Source organism: Phyllobates terribilis, unplaced genomic scaffold, assembly GCF_046119375.1.
Source record: "Phyllobates terribilis strain yellow unplaced genomic scaffold, ASM4611937v1 Scaffold_7__3_contigs__length_470593459, whole genome shotgun sequence".
Classification (NCBI taxonomy): domain Eukaryota; kingdom Metazoa; phylum Chordata; class Amphibia; order Anura; family Dendrobatidae; genus Phyllobates; species Phyllobates terribilis.
Genome location: NW_027362767.1, coordinates 446,765,015 through 446,787,751, shown reverse-complemented (window position 1 = coordinate 446,787,751; position 22,737 = coordinate 446,765,015). Strand labels below are relative to the sequence as shown.

Here is a 22,737-nt window from a genome sequence, read left to right as displayed (position 1 = left end):
TGATGACCCCACAGTCCCCTAATATGATGACCCTACAGTCCCCTATTATGATGGCTCTCACTCAGTATGATTCTCCCCAGCATTGATATGTAAAATATAAACACTACTCGCCTACATTCGCTCCCCCGGAGCTTTTCTCGTCTGCGCAGTGTGAGAACAGCAATGTAGTAGCGTCCTCGCGCCTGCAGCGCGCCGGTCTCAGACTCACAAGTGCAGGTAGAACTGTGCCATTGGTTCCCTCACCCTCCGCTCTGTTCAATGGTGCCCATATCCTGAGGATGAGCACACCCTTGAAATTATAATGACCGTGCAGCACCGGACCGCCTCACTCATGGACCCCATAGTAACCGCATGGTCTGATGCTATGGACGGGTCGCACCTGCAATGTATCTATTTTAGCACCATGTTTTGTTATTTTCTCCGCTCTTGTTCCTTATGTGATGGGCTCTGCTCCCCTGATCTGTGGCTAGTGACCGTACAGGGGTCACAGTCCAACCCTGTACTCAGGATACATTAATAGCAATATAGTCATATGGGTCAATATACAATGTATCATTTAGTTGCTATTTTGTCAGCCATTGTTCCTTATTCCATGGTTTCAGCTCCCACAATGGCTTTGGACCATGCGTGCCTATAGACCTCCCTTTACAAGGTTTCATAGGTTCAGCTCCTCGGACCCTTTACAGTATGAAACACTAAGACTTTGAGCCGTGCGTATAATTATCTGGGAAGCAGAAGGTGGATCCGCTTTTTTGGGGCCCAGACAGCGCCCCCTCCACCCAGCGAGAGCGATTACTATGAATGATGGAAGGAAGGGACGGGAGGTCGAATGCGGCCAAATGAGGAAAATACAAGATACGGCTAGTTCACCATTACATGGGTGTAACCGGTCACTATGAGGACTTGTAGGAAACTAGGAATGGCGCCCACTCCAATATATAACCACCTTTAGCAATAAGGGGCTGCATTTCGCTACTAAGCTCTGCACTTTCCAGAAACAAGGGTGCAGCCCCAAATATGATGCACATAGACGGCCTCCCCATAGTGGATGCTGCCCTGTGGTTACACCCATTGCATGCATTGTATGATGTCTTTCCACAGCTATGGTGCCCCCATTGTATGATGTCTTTCTACAGCTATGGTGACCCCATTGTATGATGTCTTTCTACAGCAATGGTGCCCCCATTGTATGATGTCTTTCTACAGCTATGGTGCCCCCATTATATGATGTCTTTCTACAGCTATGGTGCCCCCATTGTATGATGTCTTTCTACAGCTATGGTGCCCCCATTATATGATGTCTTTCTACAGCAAAGGTGCCCCCATTGTATGATGTCTTTCTACAGCTATGGTGCCCCATTGTATGATCTCTTTCTACAGCAATGGTGCCCCCATTGTATGATGTCTTTCTACAGCTATGGTGCCCCCATTGTATGATGTCTTTCCACAGCTATGGTGCCCCCATTGTATGATGTCTTTCTACAGCAATGGTGCCCCCATTGTATGATGTCTTTCTACAGCTATGGTGCCCCCATTGTATGATGTCTTTCTACAGCTATGGTGCCCCATTGTATGATCTCTTTCTACAGCAATGGTGCTCCCATTGTATGATGTCTTTCTACAGTTATGGTGCCCCATTGTATGATGTCTTTCTACAGCTATGGTGCCCCCATTGTATGATGTCTTTCTACAGCTATGGTGCCCCCATTGTATGATGTCTTTCTACAGCTATGGTGCCCCCATTGTATGATGTCTTTCTACAGCTATGGTGCCCCCATTGTATGATATCTTTCTACAGCTATGATGCCCCCATTGTATGATCTCTTTCTACAGCTATAATGCCCCCATTGCATGATGTCTTTCTACAGCTATGGTGCCCCCATTGTATGATGTCTTTCTACAGCTATGGTGCCCCCATTGTACGATGTCTTTCTACAGCTATGGTGCCCCCATTGTATGATGTCTTTCTACAGCTATGGTGCCCCCATTGTATGATGTCTTTCTACAGCTATGGTGCCCCCATTGTATGATATCTTTCTACAGCTATGATGCCCCCATTGTATGATCTCTTTCTACAGCTATAATGCCCCCATTGTATGATGTCTTTCTACAGCTATGGTGCCCCATTGTATGATCTCTTTCTACAGCTATAATGCCCCCATTGCATGATGTCTTTCTACAGCTATGGTGCCCCGATTGCATGCATTGTATGATGTCTCTCTACAGCTATGGTGCCCCCACTGCATGCATTGTATGATGTCTTTCTACAGCTATGGAGCCCCCATTGCATGCATTGTATGAAGTCTTGCCACAGTTATGGTGCCCCCATTGCATGCATTGCATGATGTCTTTCTACAGCTATGATGCCCCCATTGCATGCATTGCATGATGTCTTTCCACAGGTATGGTGCCCCGATTGCATGTATTGTATGATGTCTTTCTACAGCTATGGTGCCCCCATTGCGTGCATTGTATGAAGTCTTGCCACAGTTATGGTGCCCCCATTGCAGGTATTGTATGATGTCTTTCCACAGCTATGGTGCCCCCATTACATGTATTGCATGATGTCTTTCTACAGCTATGGGTCACCCATTACATGTATTGCATGATGTCTTTCTACAGCTATGGGTCACCCATTACATGTATTGCATGATGTCTTTCTACAGCTATGGGTCACCCATTACATGTATTGTATGATGTCTTTGTACAGATATGGTGCCCCCATTGCATGTATTGCATGATGTCTTTCTACAGCTATGGTGCCCCCATTGCATACATTGTATGGAGTCTTTCTACAGCTATGGTGCCCCCATTGCATGTATTGTATGATGTCTTTCTACAGCTACGGTGCCCCCATTGCATGCACTGTATGATGTCTTTCCACAGCTATGGTTTCCCCATTGCATGCACTATATGATGTCTTTCCACAGCTATGGTGCAACCAATGCATGCATTGTATGATGTTTTTCTACAGCTATGGTGCCCCCATTGTATGTATTGTATGATGTCTTTCTACAGCTATGGTGCCCCCATTGCATGCATTGTATGATGTCTCTCTACAGCTATGGTGCCCCCATTGCATGCATTGTATGATGTCTTTCTACAGCTATGGTTTCCCCATTGCATGTATTGTATGATGTCTTTCCACAGCTATGGTGCCCCCATTGCATGGATTGTATGATGTCTTTCCACAGCTATGGTGCCCCCATTGCATGTATTGTATGATGTCTCTCTACAGCTATGGTGCCCCCATTGCATGCACTGTATGATGTCTTTCTACAGCTATGGGTCACCCATTGCATGTATTGCATGATGTCTCTCTACAGCTATGGTGCCCCCATTGCATGCATTGTATGATGTCTCTCTACAGCTATGGTGTCCCCATTGCATGTATTGTATGATGTCTCTCTACAGCTATGGTGCCCCCATTGCATGTATTGTATGATGTCTTTCCACAGCTATGGTGCCCCCATTGCATGTATTGTATGATGTCTTTCTACAGCTATGGTGCCCCCATTGCATGCATTGCATGATGTCTTTCCACAGCTATGGTGTCCCCATTGCATGTATTGTATGATGTCTTTCCACAGCTATGGTGTCCCCATTGAATGCATTGTATGATGTCTTTCTACAGCTATGATGCCCCCATTGCATGTATTGTACGATGTCTTTCCACAGCTATGGTGCCCCCATTACATGTATTGTATGATGTCTCTCTACAGCTATGATGCCCCCATTGCATGCATTGCATGATGTCTTTCTACAGCTATGATGCCCCCATTGCATGTATTGTACGATGTCTTTCCACAGCTATGGTGTCCCCATTGCATGTATTGTATGATGGCTCTCTACAGCTATGGTGTCCCCATTGCATGTATTGTATGATGGCTCTCTACAGCTATGGTGTCCCCATTGCATGTATTGTATGATGTCTTTCCACAGCTATGGTGCCCCCATTGCATGTATTGTATGATGTCTTTCCACAGCTATGGTGTCCCCATTGCATGCATTGTATGATGTCTCTCTACAGCTATGGTGCCCCCATTGTATGTATTGTATGATGTCTTTCTACAGCTATGGTGTCCCCATTGTATGTATTGTATGATGTCTCTCTACAGCTATGGTGCCCCCATTGCATGCAGCAGGTGGACATTGGATATTATACGGGTGGCATCAGCAATAAGCCAGCACTTCAGCTTCTGGTCTTTATCTAGACTGAGCTGGAATAATCTGATAATGCTCCTTCATAAAGAAAATTGGGAGCTACAGCATTACCCTCCTTACCTTCTGCTCATTGCTTTTCCTTAAGAAAGCCGTCTTCCTGGAGAAAAGCCTGCAATAAGGCTCAGTCCGGCGGAAGCGGCCATTCCATTACCATTAAGGCGCGCTTATCAGATTCTGCACAGCTTTATTGCTTTGCACCTGGCCCAGATGACCGAGTCCTGCGCGTCCGGCGCACACAATCCAGTTACTGCCCTCACATTGTTTCTTCAGAATCTTAAACCAAACTGCAGAGAGCGGCATTGCCATCTGCAGGCCGCAGCGGTCACAATGCTAATTGTATAGGATTTCTGTTCCACCAGACAAGATTTGATGGGTTCCCTCATTATTTATACACACGTGCATTCATTTTATGTGTTAGATTTATACAGGGAGACACAAGTGATAATACATCATACATAAAGCATGCTGCGTTTAGATAATAACACCAGGAGCTCACTGAAAGTGGGAAATGTGTCAGAAAAACCTACAGCTTGTAATGCATTTTTGCACCCCCCATTCACCTCCCCCACCCTCCAAAAAAAAAAAAGTGAAAAGTACAAAAACATTAAAAAAAATTACTAAAAAGCTCTGCAAAAAAAAAAAAGACCTATGTCTGAAACTAGTTCTAGCACAGACGAATCAGTAGGTGTTTGTGACTTAGGCCTTCGCCAAACAGTGACTATTTCTTTGGCTAGGATGTGAAGGTTTCTAAGGCAGAAAAAGGAGTTAAAACAAAGTAAAGTTCAAAAATTCCAGTAATAAATGACACAAAAGGAATATTTTTGAAAATTACCTGTCGTGTGTGGATGGGACCAGGCGCCTTGAAGCCTCCCTGACAACTGCACTCCGAGACACTGTAAGGATCCGAGCTGCTGGAGGAGCACTTGGACAATGAGTCACAGCCCACAACAAATGTGTTGTCCAGCGGTAGTTCCTGAATGACATGATGTTTTTTGGGAGGAACCGGTGTCTCAGGCTTTATCTGGAAGGTTGGTTGTGGAGAAGCGGACTTGTAGTGCTTGGCCAAATCTGGACTATCAGGTTTGAATGTAGTCGGAGTGGTGCCCCAATTGTATTTCCCCATGGTTTGCTCTTCTAACTCCACCGGGATGTCCAACGTGCCGTTGATGTGTTCATGGGCAGGATCCTCCGTCTTAGATTCTTCTATAGTAACGAAATTAAGGAGGAGGTTTTTTGGAGAGCGCTTCTTCTTCTTCCTCTTTTTCTTAATTTGCCTGTTTTCCTGGTTTGGAGAAACCCACTCTCCGCTCTGCTTGTTCTTCTGAACCACTTTGTGGCGTGGAGTTTGGCGGCAACGAACCAGAGCGGTGACAAAAATTACCAAAATCACAGTCATGGTCCCTGCGATGATTGCAATGATGATTTTGACGTAGTCGTTGGTTTGCGGTGTTATCTCTCCATCTCCGATGTTCTGTCCGACCGGTGTCTCCATGTTTCTTCTCACAAGTTCTTGAACGTAAGATCCATTGGTGATGGTTTCATTGACAAATAAGTGGACAAGAGCAAGAGTGTGAAACGGCTCGGGCTTCCCCGAGTCATTTACTTTTATGATGAGCCGGTGTAAACCATGATCACCAGCCAGAATTTTCTCCTTCAAGCTAATATTCCCACTCCTTTCATCAATGGTGAATAGACCCCTCGAGTTTCCTCCTACGATACTGTAACGTAAATCAGCATTTATCCCGGTGTCATTATCCACGGCAAAGACTTTGGTTACAACAGAGCCTGGGTTGGTTGAGGTTGGCACCAATTCATATGAATAATTAGTGGACGGGATGACGAATACGGGTCGGTTATCGTTGACATCCTCGACAAATATAGTCACTTTTACGGTTGAAGACTTTTGAGGGGTTCCTCGATCCACGGCTTTCACCTGAAAAGTATAGGAACCTTGTTGCTCCCTGTCAAAGGTTATATTTGGCTTAATAACCCCTGTATGGGGATCAATTATAAAATTATCCCTTGCATTAACAAGTGAGAGCGTAAACTCGGCGTTATCGCCTAAATCTTCATCCGTTACCGTGATGAGACCAACGGTGCCATAGCTCGGTAGATTCTCTGGCACATAAAAGTTGTATTCGTTATGGGTGAATGAGGGACTGTTATCATTTTGATCCAGGACTGATAAGGTCACGGTGGTGTTGGTTTGTAGAGAAGGCATTCCATTGTCCCTGGCAATGACGGTAAAGGTATACCGGTCCTGCTTCTCCCTGTCCAGTTTCCTGACAGCGGTGAGAATACCCGTCCGCCTATCAAGGTTAAATATGGATGGGGAATTGGGACCTAGCATATAACTGAGCTCGGCGTTACGCCCGCTGTCTGCATCGGTTGCACTGATTTTGGTCAGCTCGGTGCCAGGTGGGTTGTTTTCAATAAAAGACAGACCAATGACCGGAAGAGTGAAAACTGGAGGATTGTCGTTCTCGTCCTTTACTTTAATAAGAAGCATGGCGGACTGGTTGAGAGGTGGCTTTCCAGAATCGGAGGCAACAATTTTGATTGCATATTCCCTGGTGGTTTCATAATCCAGAGGGGCGGCTGTTTCCAATAGAAACTGATTGTCAAACACGGGCTTTAACCTGAAGGGAACGTCGTGGTCTGTGAAACAAGTCACCTTGCCATTGAGATCGGCATCCTTATCGGTAACGGTGATTAGGGCGATTTTTGTATTTATCGGAGCCTTCTCGGATATTTGCACGGTTCCATTCACTGGGTTAATGATATACCTTGTATCGATAGATGGAATGTTATCATTGATGTCGGTGATATTGATGGTGACGGTGGCTCGCGATGGAGTCGAACTGCCATCACTCGCTAAGACTGTCAATTTATGGTAGTGAGATTCTTCCCGGTCCAGGGGCTCCTTAACTGTAATTAATCCAGTATTGTTATCAATGGCAAAATGGCGCCTGGCAATGTTGGAGATCTGGTTTCCAAAATAAAAATGAATCTTGGCATTGGAGCCAAGGTCGGCATCGGTCGCGTGAAGCTGTGTCACAGACGTCCCCACAGCTGCATCTTCTGCAATATTCACCTCAATGTCTTTATCCTTAAAAACAGGACGGTTATCATTGACGTCGGTGACGGTGACTTGCAAAATGGCCGTGCTGGATCTTGGAGGATTCCCACCATCTTCCACTTTGATCTTCATGACGTAAGTATCCCTCTGTTCCCTGTCCAGACTCTGCTGGACGATAAGTTGGGGCCACTTGTCTCCTTCAGGTGTTTCAATGACATCAAGTCCAAAGACATTTTGGCTCTGAAATAATAAAGAACAAAAAAAAAACATTAAATAAATATTTTTTGGAACCATGATGTCAAGTACAACACAATCAAAAAGTATCAATAAAGGAACCAATGAACCACGACCTTCCATCAGTACAAGTCATAAACTATCCATGGAGACCATTATCACCCAACATTACTGACACCCAAGCGTCCCATACATGACATTATACACCCTGGGGGGGATGATTTTGGGAAGGCCCATGTGGCAGGTTGGGTTTCTAGGCAGCAACCTGGGGACCTTTCAGCTTAGGAGATATTTGGACCTTTATTTGCACCATACTGATGACCGGATTCAGCACGGAATCCACGATCGAAGTGGTCTATGTAGCTCTAATGTTAGCAATTACAGGAGAACTAATGCACATGGAAATTTATCATTTCATCTACTCGTCCAAAACTGATCCACAAACAAAAAAGCAAAGTATTTGCTAAGTTACATAGTTACGTATTTAAATAGGATGGAAAATGACACTGATCCAACAACTCAACCATGTTTGACTTTTTCCATAGATTTCAGCTGCGAAATGTTCTTGACGTTGAATTACGCTTTGCAGCTAATGAGCAGGTTTCCCTCCCCCATTACGGCAGCCCCGGGGGTGATTTTCTTCCTCCCACCCATCTACTTTCCATACCTCTCAGTAACTTTCGTCTGCATGCGAATAAGCATAATTACATTATCCGTTCCTTAAAGCGGGTTAAGCTAATAAATTAAATACACTTTTAGAGATGTTAATCTAATTTTCTCACCCAGATGGGTCCGCGCTGCCAGTAAGCATGAAAATAAATTCCCCGAAAATATATTTATATACTGATTAACTCAAGAAATCTCTAACAAGGCGACCGGCGGATGCCAAGGAAAACCCTCCGAACGAAGAGTTTTATTTTAATTTGCAATTTATTTACCCAAATACATTACAGAAATAATCAATTCATTTCAGCAGAGGCTCAGATGCTGATACGATGTCTAAGTTATATTAATTAGTGCAGGATCGTACCATGGGCAGGATGGGCATTTTCCCCTCGGTGTTTAAAAGCAGGTTCTGCCAGGCAGGGTCCATACTGCGCTCATCCCTTGGGATCTTGTCAAAAACTTATATGGCCACTTTTATGGCATTAATTAGGCACTAGGAATTAATGGGGTATTATTACTACGAAAGGCTCTCATGGGATTACTTTATGGGACTACTATTTAGTCACTGTATGGCGGTGTTATGTAGAGGTTATGTGTCACGATGGTGTTGGGACATTGGACGCTAACCAGGTCCCTAGAACTAGGGGCGCCCTAGTCTATCCCTGTCCCCCAGATTACTCCTGAAGGTGGAGACGCCGGGTTCTCGTGCCTTGCTATGCTCCTATATCAACCCCTATCTGTCCCCACCCAGGAAGGTGGGAAGCCATAGTGTATAGGAACACACTAACCAGGCAAACAGGGGAACAAGGACAGGGATAAGTGAAAATAACTATCATACAAAATACACTTAGCAAACAACAGAGTGGAACACGGGGGAGATAAGGAAAGGGAAACCAAAATAGGAGAGGATGACGAGGTGCACAAAAAACAAAACTCCAAGCAACAATCTCCTGAACAAATCTTCAAACACCAACTCCAACCAAGAACTACAGCTCCAACTCCAAACCAGGCAGTAAGAACTAACACTGGGGATTGCCAGTGTTAGTTCTTATTGCCAGGTTTGGAGTTGGAGCTCTAGTGCCAGAGGTGAGTATATATAGCAGAGGGAGTGACCAACACTGAACAGCTGAGACAGTCCAGGTAGGAAAGCTCTAGGAGCTTCAACTGAACAGATTAACCCTTGTACTGCTAGCAAGGAAAAAAACTGCACCGTTTAATATGATGGTGAAGTGCTTCTAACCAGTGCAGGAGTGTGTGAAACCAGACAGCGCGGTCTTCTGGCCCCTCTCTGTCGCGGTAAACCCATGACATTATGCAGCTGTTACTTGGCATTATATGTCACTATTACATAGTTATGGCCCAGATTTAACTTGCATTTTTTTAAGTCACATTTCTTTTTTTTTGTCTTGTTGTATTCATGGATATTTTCTGCTCCAAATTCTTCAAAATGGAAACGTGTTTCATGAATTTGTTGCATAGTCAAAAATACTCTTTCGTCTTGTCAATAACCTTTTTTTTTTTTTTTTACTACATTTTAGCGCAATGGTCACATGGTCCTATAAAATGTTGTAAAATTTGTGCAAAAATTGCAGATGTACATAAAATCATTCCAATGGGTAGACTGGAGAACATTCTCCCAAACATTGTGTTACTTTTTAAAAAGTTCCAATTGAAGAATCAGCCAAAAAGATCTTAAAACCCAAAACCCCAACAACTAATGCAAATAAAAAAAACAGAAAAAAACAAAAGCACAAGTTAAAAGAAGAATAAAGGTGCAAATGATAAACACCAAAGATAAGGTCAAAAAAGTGCAAAATACAACTGTGTCCGGCTACATTTCCCCGATTCATCAGGAATTGTGTTTTGCACTTCGTCTTGATGAAGAGGGCGCTGAAGTAAGATGCGCCAAATTCATTAAGAGTTGAGCGCATGATGATGAATTTGGGGTATCCGTCAGCTGCCGTGTGCCTCAGCTAGAAATAAACACCGGTTAGGGGCGGGTGAAAAATATTTTTGGAATTTACGCTCCGCCCCTCCTGGCTAAGCTCCGCCCACTTTCATCTATAAGTTCTGAAAACATTTTGCAAAATTTCAAGCAATTTCGTGCCAGACAATTGGTGCAAACTGCCATGTGGTGTCATTAAGTGGGTACTATATTGGTAACTGAGCACTTTATGACACTTGTGCTCACTGAGTAGGACTATCACCTATTCACTGGATGGCAGAATAATGTAAATATTCCATGGCACTGGTATCTCAGCACCATGTGGCACCGTTACATGTTCATGGTATGGGGCAATGGATATCAGTATTATGTTGGTATATTCTTCTCTATCTGTGACTATTATATAGGCTATTGGCACCATGTGGTGGTATTATGTGGGTATCTTATAATACTATTATTTATTAACCCTATGGCATCTGTCTGTTCAATGTATGGCAGCGTGCCACAGCTATAAAGTACAGTATGGCGGTAGTATTTATGGCAGGCACCCCTCGCCCATTAGGAGGGGCCCAGATATGCCCCTCTCCGTGTCCCCGCAGCTGCAGGGATGGGCGCTGCTCTGCAGGCATGGGCGCTGCTCTGCAGGGATGGGCGCTGCTCTGCAGGGATGGGCGCTGCTCTGCAGGGATGGGTGCTGTTCTGCAGGGATGGGCGCTGCTCTGCAGGGATGGGCGCTGCTCAGCAGGGATGGGCGCTGCTCTGCAGGGATGGGCGCTGCTCTGCAGGGATGGGCGCTGCTCTGCAGGGATGGGTGCTGTTCTGCAGGGATGGACGCAGCTCTGCAGAGATGGGCGCTGCTCTGCAGGGATGGGCGCTGCTCTGCAGGGATGGGCGCTGTTCTGCAGGGATGGGCGCTGCTCAGCAGGGATGGGCGCTGCTCTGCAGGGATGGGCGCTGTTCTGCAGGGATGGGCGCTGCTCTGCAGGGATGGGCGCTGTACTGCAGGGATGGGCGCTGCTCTGCAGGGATGGGCGCTGCTCTGCAGGGATGGGCGCTGCTCTGCAGGGATGGGCGCTGCTCTGCACGGATGGGCGCTGTTCTGCACGGATGGGCGCTGTTCTGCAGGGATGGGCGCTGCTCTGCAGGGATGGGTGCTGCTCTGCAGGGATGGGCGCTGCTCTGCAGGGATGGGCGCTGCTCTGCAGGGATGGGCGCTGCTCTGCAGGGATGGGCGCTGTTCTGCAGGGATGGGCGCTGCTCTGCAGGGATGGGCGCTGTTCTGCAGGGATGGGCGCTGTTCTGCAGGGATGGGCGCTGTTCTGCAGGGATGGGCGCTGCTCTGCAGGGATGGGCGCTGCTCTGTAGGGATGGGAGCTGCTCTGCAGGGATGGGCGCTGCTCTGCAGGGATGGGCGCTGTTCTGCAGGGATGGGCGCTGTTCTGCAGGGATGGGAGCTGCTCTGCAGGGATGGGAGCTGCTCTGCAGGGATGGGCGCTGCTCTGCAGGGATGGGTGCTGCTCTGCAGGGATGGGTGCTGTTCTGCAGGGATGGGTGCTGCTCTGCAGGGATGGGAGCTGCTCTGCAGGGATGGGGGCTGCTCTGCAGGGATGGGAGCTGCTCTGCAGGGATGGTTTCTGCTCTGCAGGGATGGGCGCTGCTCTGCAGGGATGGGCGCTGCTCTGCAGGGATGGGCGCTGCTCTGCAGGGATGGGCGCTGCCCTGCAGGGATGGGTGCTGTTCTGCAGGGATGGGCGCTGCTCTGCAGGGATGGGCGCTGCTCTGCAGGGATGGGCGCTGCTCTGCTGGGATGGGTGCTGTTCTGCAGGGATGGGCGCTGCTCTGCAGGGATGGACGCTGCCCTGCAGGGATGGGTGCTGTTCTGCAGGGATGGGCGCTGCTCTGCAGGGATGGACGCTGCCCTGCAGGGATGGGTGCTGTTCTGCAGGGATGGGCGCTGCTCTGCAGGGATGGGCGCTGCTCTGCAGGGATGGGAGCTGCTCTGCAGGGATGGGGGCTGCTCTGCAGGGATGGGAGCTGCTCTGCAGGGATGGGTGCTGCTCTGCAGGGATGGGCGCTGCTCTGCAGGGATGGGCGCTGTTCTGCAGGGATGGGTGCTGTTCTGCAGGGATGGGCGCTGCTCTGCAGGGATGGACGCTGCCCTGCAGGGATGGGTGCTGTTCTGCAGGGATGGGCGCTGCTCTGCAGGGATGGGCGCTGCTCTGCAGGGATGGGTGCTGTTCTGCAGGGATGGGCGCTGCCCTGCAGGGATGGGTGCTGTTCTGCAGGGATGGGCGCTGCTCTGCAGGGATGGGCGCTGCTCTGCAGGGATGGGTGCTGTTCTGCAGGGATGGGCGCTGCCCTGCAGGGATGGGTGCTGTTCTGCAGGGATGGGAGCTGCTCTGCAGGGATGGGCGCTGCTCTGCAGGGATGGGAGCTGCTCTGCAGGGATGGGGGCTGCTCTGCAGGGATGGGTGCTGTTCTGCAGGGATGGGCGCTGCTCTGCAGGGATGGGCGCTGCTCTGCAGGGATGGGAGCTGCTCTGCAGGGATGGGCGCTGCTCTGCAGGGATGGGAGCTGCTCTGCAGGGATGGGGGCTGCTCTGCAGGGATGGGTGCTGTTCTGCAGGGATGGGCGCTGCTCTGCAGGGATGGGCGCTGCTCTGCAGGGATGGGAGCTGCTCTGCAGGGATGGGCGCTGCTCTGCAGGGATGGGCGCTGCTCTGCAGGGATGGGAGCTGCTCTGCAGGGATGGGGGCTGCTCTGCAGGGATGGGTGCTGTTCTGCAGGGATGGGCGCTGCTCTGCAGGGATGGGCGCTGCTCTGCAGGGATGGGAGCTGCTCTGCAGGGATGGGCGCTGCTCTGCAGGGATGGGCGCTGCTCTGCAGGGATGGGTGCTGCTCTGCAGGGATGGGCGCTGCTCTGCAGGGATGGGCGCTGCTCTGCAGGGATGGGCGGCTCGGCCCTCAGTCATATTTGATGATTTGTATAAACTTCTGAATTTCAGATTTTTACAGGAAATAATTGGTTTTCTTGTAGAGAGCAGAGATTTTATTATTGTTCTTCTGTAGTTATTGCTGATGTTTCCCTTTTATTGGCAGGATAATAAAACATTCTCTATACATTCTGCTGTTTGTAGGGAAATATACATTATGCAAATCAACCCTGGAAGGTTTCCAAATTCTCCCGAGTGATTTTCATGACTGCTAAATAAGAGCGGCTGCTCCGTACAAAGCCGACATCTAACACAATCCCGAGCAGAGCACAAAACCCCAATGACATCACTGTGTGTATTATCTCTGTACTGTGACATCACTGTGTATATTATCCCTGTACTGTGTCATCACTGTGTGTATTATCCCTGTACTGTGACATCACTGTGTGTATTATCCCTGTACTGTGACATCACTGTGTGCATTATCTCTGTACTGTGACATCACTGTGTGTATTATCCCTGTACTGTGACATCACTGTGTGTATTATCTCTGTACTGTGACATCACTGTGTATATTATCCCTGTACTGTGACATCACTGTGTGTATTATCCCTGTACTGTGACATCACTGTGTGTATTATCCCTGTACTGTGACATCACTGTGTGTATTATCCCTGTACTGTGACATCACTGTGTGTATTATCCCTGTACTGTGACATCACTGTGTGTATTATCCCTGTACTGTGACATCACTGTGTGTATTATCCCTGTACTGTGTCATCACTGTGTGTATTATCTCTGTACTGTGACATCACTGTGTGTATTATCCCTGTACTGTGACATCACTGTGTGTATTATCCCTGTACTGTGACATCACTGTGTGTATTATCTCTGTACTGTGACATCACTGTGTGTATTATCCCTGTACTGTGACATCACTGTGTGTATTATCCCTGTACTGTGACATCACTGTGTGTATTATCTCTGTACTGTGACATCATTGTGTGCTTTTGGGGATGTCGGTCAGATGTACAGGGTGTAGTTGTATCTGGCTACTGCAATACATGAGTATTTCCGCCTTATAAATTACTGACAATGATCCCGGGGTCTGGTTTCAGATTTTGCATTGCGTCCTAGGAATGTGACGTCATGCCTCTGGGTTATTGTTGGCCCCTCTGAGTATAACATAATCACAGGCTCCGAGTCGCAGAGCTGACAATCTATCGCAGCTAATTTTAGACCCTGGGAAATGTGAACTAAGCCCGGCCTGTGCAGCTGTTCTAGAAATGTGTGGAGCTCTCCGGAGCTTGTTTGTTTCAGTTCAATAGTATCAATAGGAGAGGAAAAAAGCGCAGTTGGAGTTTACAGCTTTTTACGAGGGGAATTTAATTTTCACCAACTTCCTGATTAAATGTCGTAGAACAATCCGAAGTGTCAATGAGGGAACAGACTGCAAACTCCCACAGTGCCACCACTGTGCCGCAGCTCGAGGACTATAGAGGAAGGCATGTGTGTGTGTGTGTGGTGTGTATATATATATACAGTACAGACCAAAAGTTTGTACACACCTCATTTAAAGATTTTTCTGTATTTTCATGACTATGAAAATTGTACATTCACACTGAAGGCATCAAAACTATGAATTACCACATGTGGAATTATATACTTAACAAAAAAAGTGTGAAACAACTGAAAATATGTCTTATATTCTAGGTTCTTCACAGTAGCCACCTTTTGCTTTGATGACTGCTTTGCACACTCTTGGCATTCTCTTGATGAGCTTCAAGAGGTAGTCACCGGAAATGGTTTTCACTTCACAGGTGTGCCCTGTCAGGGTTAATAAGTGGGATTTCTTGCCTTATAAATGGGGTTAGGACCATCAGTTGTGTTGTGCAGAAGTCTGGTGGATGCACAGATGATAGTCCTACTGAATAGACTGTTAGAATTTGTATTATGGCAAGAAAAAAGCAGCTAAGTAAAGAAAAACGAGTGGCCATCATTACTTTAAGAAATGAAGGTCAGTCAGTCTAAAAAATTGGGAAAACTTTGAAAGTGTCCCCAAGTGCAGTTGCAAAAACCATCAAGCGCTACAAAGAAACTGGCTCACATGAGGACCGCCCCAGGAAAGGAAGACCAAGAGTCACCTCTGCTTCTGAGGATAAGTTTATCCGAGTCACCAGCCTCAGAAATCGCAGGTTAACAGCAGCTCAGATTAGAGACCAGGTCAATGCCACACAGAGTTCTAGCAGCAGAGACATCTCTACAACAACTGTTAAGAGGAGACTTTGTGCAGCAGGCCTTCATGGTAAAATAGCTGCTAGGAAACCATTGCTAAGGACAGGCAACAAGCAGAAGAGACTTGTTTGGGCTAAAGAACACAAGGAATGGACATTAGACCAGTGGAAATCTGTGCTTTGGTCTGATGAGTCCAAATTTGAGATCTTTGGTTCCAACCACCGTGTCTTTGTGCGACGCAGAAAAGGTGAACGGATGGACTCTACATGCCTGGTTCCCACCATGAAGCATGGAGGAGGAGGTGTGATGGTGTGGGGGTGCTTTGCTGGTGACACTGTTGGGGATTTATTCAAAATTGAAGGCATACTGAACCAGCATGGCTACCACAGCATCTTGCAGCGGCATGCTATTCCATCCGGTTTGCGTTTAGTTGGACCATCATTTATTTTTCAACAGGACAATGACCCCAAACAACCTCCAGGCTGTGTAAGGGCTATTTGACCAAGTAGGAGAGTGATGGGGGGCTACGCCAGATGACCTGGCCTCCACAGTCACCAGACCTGAACCCAATCGAGATGGTTTGGGGTGAGCTGGACCGCAGAGTGAAGGCAAAAGGGCCAACAAGTGCTAAGCATCTCTGGGAACTCCTTCAAGATTGTTGGAAGACCATTTCCGGTGACTACCTCTTGAAGCTCATCAAGAGAATGCCAAGAGTGTGCAAAGCAGTCATCAAAGCAAAAGGTGGCTACTGTGAAGAACCTAGAATATAAGACATATTTTCAGTTGTTTCACACTTTTTTTGTTAAGTATATAATTCCACATGTGGTAATTCATAGTTTTGATGCCTTCAGTGTGAATGTACAATTTTCATAGTCATGAAAATACAGAAAAATCTTTAAATGAGAAGGTGTGTCCAAACTTTTGGTCTGTACTGTATATATATACATACATATATACATATACAGCTGAAACCAGAAGTTTCCATCCACTATATATAAAGACACATCTCCATGTTTTTCTCAGTATCTGACATGAAATAAGAATAAATCTTTCCCGTTTTAGGACAATTAGGATTATACCATCATTTTTAATATTTGTCAAATGCCAGAATAATGAGAGAGAGAGAGAATGTTTTAAGGCATTTTTATTACTTACTGCAAAGTCAGAAGTTCCCATCCATTTCATTAGTATTTGGTCCCATTGCCCTTAAACTGAATGACTTGGGTCACACGTTTGGGATATCCTTCCACAAGCTTCTCACAATAGTTGGTCTCAATTTGGGCCGATTCCTCTTGACAGAACTGGTGTAACTGATCCAGGTTTGTAGGTCGCTTTGCTCGCTGCCTTTTCAGCTTTGCCCATACATTTTCAATAGGATTGAGATCAGGGCTTTGTGATGGCCACTCCAATACATTGACTTTGTTATCCTTAAGACACTTTGTTACCATTTTGGTAGTATTCTTTGGGTCATTGTCCATTTAGAAGACCCAATTCTGCCCAAGTTTTAACTTCCTGGCTGATGTCTTGAGATGTTGCTTCAGTATTGCCACATAATCTTCTTTTCTCATGATGCCATCTATTTTGTGAAGTGCACCAGTCCCTCCTGCAGCAAAACAACCCCACAACATGATGCTGCCATCCCCGTGTTTCACAGTTGGGATGGTGTTCTTAGGCTTCCAAGCTTCTCCCTTTTTCCTCCAAAGGTAATGATGGTCATTATGCCCAAAAGGTCCATTTTAGTTTCATCAGCCCACAGGACATGTCTCCAAAAATTAAGGTCTTTGTTCCTGTGTGCATTTGCAAACATTAATCTGGCTTTTTTATGTTTCTTTTGGAGTAATGGCTTCTTCCTGGCAGAGTGGCCTTTCAGCTCATGTTGATACAATACTCGTTTCACTGTGGATAGTGACACAATCTTACCAGCTTCTGCCATCATCTTCACAAGGTCTTTTGCTTTTGTCCTTGGGTTGATATGCACATGTCGGACCAAAGCACGTTCATCTCTGGGACACAGAACCCGTCTCCTTCATGAGCGGTATGATGGCTGGACATTCCCGTCTTGTTTGCACTTGCGTATAATTGTTTGTACAGATGAATGAGGCACCTTCAGGTATCTGGAAATTGTACCCAAGGATGAGCCAGACTTGTGCAAGTCCACAATTCTCTTCCTGATATCTTGGCTGATTCCTTTAGACTTTCCCATGATGCTACACAAAGAAGCAGTGTGTTTCAGGTGTGCATTAAAATACAACCACAGGTGTATCTCTAATTAACTCTGATGTTGCCATAAAACCTATCAGAGGCTTCCAAACACATGACATCATCGTATGGGCAGTACATAATTGTTTAAAGGCATAGTAATCTTAGTGTATGTAAAGTTGTGACTTTGCAGTAAGTAATAAAAATGCCTTAAAACATTCTCTCTCTCTCATTATTCTGGCATTTGGCAAATATTAAAAATGATGGTATAATCCTAAGTGTCCTAAAACGGGAAAGGTTTATTCTGATATCATGTCAGATATTGAGAAAAACATGGAGATGTGTCTTTATATATAGTGGATGGAAACTTCTGGTTCCAACTGCATGTATGTATGTGTGTATATATATATATATTTATATATACACTGCTCAAAAAAATAAAAGGAGCACTTAAACAACACAATGTAACTCCACGTCAATCACACTTCTGTGACATCCACCTGTCCAATTATGAAGCTGATTGTGATTTAATTTCTCCTGCTGTTGTGCAAATTGAACAGACAACTGGTAGAAATGATCGGCAATTACCAAGACACCCCCTATAAAGGAGCGGTCCTGCAGATGGGGACCACAGACAATTTCTCTGTTCTCATCCTTTTTGGCTGTTGTTTTGGTCACTTTTGCATTTTGTCATTGCTCTCAAACCCTTGAGGTAAAGTAGCATGAGTCGGTGTCTACAACCCACAGAAGTTATATTCCTGTGGTGATGGTTATTTTGTTTCTTTAATTTCCTCATTTTTTTTTTCTCAGTAGGTCAAATCTTCTTACATTTTTTTTGGTTGATTTATTTTGCTTCTATTTTCTGTGATTTGTGTCGGGCTTTGTCATCTTGTTCTGTTTTGGAGTTTTGTTCTTATGTTTTGTATCCTGTAATGTATTATTGTTGTGTCATGTAGTGTATTCTTCTATAAAATAAAAAAGACCTACAACCCACAGAAGTTGCTGAGGTAGTGCAGCTCATCCAGGATGGCACATCAATGAGAGCTGTGGCAAGAAGGTTTGCTGTGTCTGTCAGCGTAGTGTCCAGAGCATGGAGCAGTTACCAAGAGACAGGCCAGTACACAAGGAGACGTGGAGGGGGCCGTAGGAGGGCAACAAACCAGCAGCAGGACCGCTACCTCCGCCTTTGTGCAAGGAGGACCAGGAGGAACACTGCCAGAGCCCTGCAAAATGACCTCCAGCAGACAACTAACATCCATGTGTCTGCTCAAGCTGTCAGAAACAGACTACATGAGGGTGGTATGAGGGTCTGACATCCACAAGTGGGTGTTGTCCTTACAGCCCAACACTGTGCAAGGCGATTGGCATTTGCCGGAGCACACCAAGAATGGCAGATTCGACATTGGCACCCTGTGCTCTTCACGGATGAGAACAGGTTCACAGTGAGCACATGTGACAGACGTGACAGAGTCTGGAGACGCCGTGGAGAGCGATCTGCTGCCTGCAACATCCTTCAGCATGACCGGTTTGGCAGTGGGTCAGTAATGGTGTGGGGTGGCATTTCTTTGGAGGACCGCACAGCCCTCCATGTGCTCGCCAGAGGTAGCCTGACTGCCATTAGGTACCGAGATGAGATCCTCAGACCCCTTGTGAGACCATATGCTGGTGCGGTTGGCCCTGGGTTCCTCCTAATGCAGGACAATGCCAGACCTCATGTGGCTGGAGTGTGTCAGCAGTTCCTGAAAGATGAAGGCATTGAAGCTATGGACTGGCCGCCCGTTCCCCAGACCTGAATCCGATTGAGCACATCTGGGACATCATGTCTCGCTCCATCCACCAACGTCACGTTGCACCACAGACTGTCCAGGAGTTGGCGGATGCTTTAGTCCAGGTCTGGGAGGAGATCCCACAGGAGACCATCCACAACCTCATCAGGAGCATGCCCAGGCGTTGTAGGGAGGTCATACAGGCACGTGGAGGCCACACACAATACTCAGCCTCATTTCATTGTCTGAATGTATTTCCACTGAAGTTGGATCAGCCTGTAATTTGATTTTCCACTTTGATTTTGAGTATCATTCCAAATCCAGGCCTCCATGAGATATTCATTTACATTGATCGTTTTTATGTTTTATTGTTCTCAACACATTCTACTATGTAATGAATAAAGATTTGCAACTGGAATATTTCATTCAGTGATATCTAGGATGTGGTATTTTATTGTTCCCTTTATTTATTTGAGCAGTGAATATACACATCCTAGATGTGAATGAATGAAATCTTCTCATTGAATACTTTGTTCTGTAGAAAGCTGAATGTGCTGACAACAAAAATCACACAAAAATCATCAATGGAAATCACATTTATTAACCAATGGAGGCATGGATTTGGAGTCACCCCCAAAATTAAAGTGGAAAAACACACTACAGGCTGATCCAACTGTGATGTAATGTCCTTAAAACAAGTCACAATGAGGCTGAGTATTGTGTGTGGCCTCCACGTGCCTGTATGACCTCCCTACAACGCCTGGGCATGCTCCTGATGAGGCTGAGTATTGTGTGTGGCCTCCACGTGCCTGTATGACCTCCCTACAACGCCTGGGCATGCTCCTGATGAGGCTCAGTATTGTGTGTGGCCTCCACGTGCCTGTATGACCTCCCTACAACGCCTGGGCATGCTCCTGATGAGGCTGAGTATTGTGTGTGGCCTCCACGTGCCTGTATGACCTCCCTACAACGCCTGGGCATGCTCCTGATGAGGCTGAGTATTGTGTGTGGCCTCCACGTGCCTGTATGACCTCCCTACAACGCCTGGGCATGCTCCTGATGAGGCTGAGTATTGTGTGTGGCCTCCACGTGCCTGTATGACCTCCCTACAACGACTGGGCATGCTCCTGATGAGGCTCAGTATTGTGTGTGGCCTCCACGTGCCTGTATGACCTCCCTACAACGCCTGGGCATGCTCCTGATGAGGCTGAGTATGGTGTGTGGCCTCCACGTGCCTGTATGACCTCCCTACAACGACTGGGCATGCTCCTGATGAGGCTGAGTATTGTGTGTGGCCTCCACGTGCCTGTATGACCTCCCTACAACGCCTGGGCATGCTCCTGATGAGGCTGAGTATTGTGTGTGGCCTCCACGTGCCTGTATGACCCCCCTACAACGCCTGGGCATGCTCCTGATGAGGCTGAGTATTGTGTGTGGCCTCCACGTGCCTGTATGACCTCCCTACAATGCCTGGGCATGCTCCTGATGAGGCTGAGTATTGTGTGTGGCCTCCACGTGCCTGTATGACCTTCCTACAACGCCTGGGCATGCTCCTGATGAGGCTCAGTATTGTGTGTGGCCTCCACGTGCCTGTATGACCTCCCTACAACGCCTGGGCATGCTCCTGATGAGGCTGAGTATTGTGTGTGGCCTCCACGTGCCTGTATGATCTCCCTACAACGCCTGGGCATGCTCCTGATGAGGCTGAGTATTGTGTGTGGCCTCCACGTGCCTGTATGACCTCCCTACAACGCCTGGGCATGCTCCTGATGAGGCTGAGTATTGTGTGTGGCCTCCACGTGCCTTTATGACCTTCCTACAACGCCTGGGCATGCTCCTGATGAGGCTGAGTATTGTGTGTGGCCTCCACGTGCCGGTATGACCTCCCTACAACGCCTGGGCATGCTCCTGATGAGGCTGAGTATTGTGTGTGGCCTCCACGTGCCTGTATGACCTCCCTACAACGCCTGGGCATGCTCCTGATGAGGTTGTGGATGGTCTCCTGTGGGATCTCCTCCCAGACCTGGACTAAAGCATCCGCCAACTCCTGGACAGTCTGTGGTGCAACGTGACGTTGGTGGATGGAGCGAGACATGATGTCCCAGATGTGCTCAATCGGATTCAGGTCTGGGGAACGGGCGGCCAGTCCATAGCTTCAATGCCTTCATCTTACAGGAACTGCTGACACACTCCAGCCACATGAGGTCTGGCATTGTCCTGCATTAGGAGGAACCCAGGGCCAACCGCACCAGCATATGGTCTCACAAGGGGTCTGAGGATCTCATCTCGGTACCTAATGGCAGTCAGGCTACCTCTGGCGAGCACATGGAGGGCTGTGCGGTCCTCCAAAGAAATGCCACTCCACACCATTACTGACCCACTGCCAAACCGGTCATGCTGAAGGATGTTGCAGGCAGCAGATCACTCTCCACGGCGTCTCCAGACTCTGTCACATCTGTCACATGTGCTCAGTGTGAACCTGCTTTCATCTGTGAAGAGCACAGGGCGCCAGTGGAGACTTTGCCAATCCTGGTGTTCTGTGGCAAATGCCAAGCGTCCTGCACGGTGTTGGGCTGTGAGCACAACCCCCATCTGTGGACGTCGGGCCCTCATACCACCCTCATGGAGTCGGTTTCTAACCATTTGTGCAGACACATGCACATTTGTGGCCTGCTGGAGGTCATTTTGCAGGGCTCTGGCAGTGCTCCTCCTGGTCCTCCTTGCACAAAGGCGGAGGTAGCGGTCCTGCTGCTGGGTTGTTGCCCTCCTACGGCCCCCTCCACATCTCCTGGTGTACTGGCCTGTCTCCTGGTAGCGCCTCCAGCCTCTGGACACTACGCTGACAGACACAGCAAACCTTCTTGCCACAGCTCGCATTGATGTGCCATCCTGGATGAGCTGCACTACCTGAGCAACTTCTGTGGGTTGTAGAGTCCGTCTCATGCTACCACGAGTGTGAAAGCACAACCAACATTCAAAAGTGACCAAAACATCAGCCAGAAAGCATTGGTACCGAGATGTGGTCTGTGGTCCCCACCTGCAGAACCACTCCTTTATTGAGAGTGTCTTGATAATTGCCAATTATTTCCATCTATTGTCTATTCCATTTGCACAACAGCATGTGAAATTGATTGTCAATCAGTGTTGCTTCCTAAGTGGACAGTTTGATTTCACAGAAGTTTGATTCACTTGGAGTTATATTCCGTTGTTTAAGTGTTCCCTTTATTTTTTTGAGCAGTGTATATACATATATATATATATATATATATATATATATATATATGTATACATTGCATATCCACCATATAGACCCTGGTGTAGACCACGCTCATCCACAGCCCCCTCTGTACTTTCCCCCTTCCCCCTCTTACTCATTTTACCAACTTCCCATGAATGGCGATAGGATTCATGCTGACATCACTGCATGTAGCGGCGCCATAAATAAACTGCAACAATG

General features: G+C 47.2%; 1 protein-coding gene across 4 annotated transcripts in view; it reads right to left on the bottom strand.

The window, feature by feature from the left end:
* Positions 1-22,737, bottom strand: part of PCDH11X (protocadherin 11 X-linked) — a 1,985,008-nt gene that overhangs the window by 1,649,995 nt on the left and 312,276 nt on the right. For all 4 annotated transcript variants that reach the window (XM_073642177.1, XM_073642178.1, XM_073642180.1 and 1 more), the window contains exon 3: positions 5,057-7,543. In XM_073642177.1, coding sequence (XP_073498278.1) covers positions 5,057-7,543 — 2,487 coding nt within the window. The remainder of the gene's footprint in view (positions 1-5,056; positions 7,544-22,737) is intronic.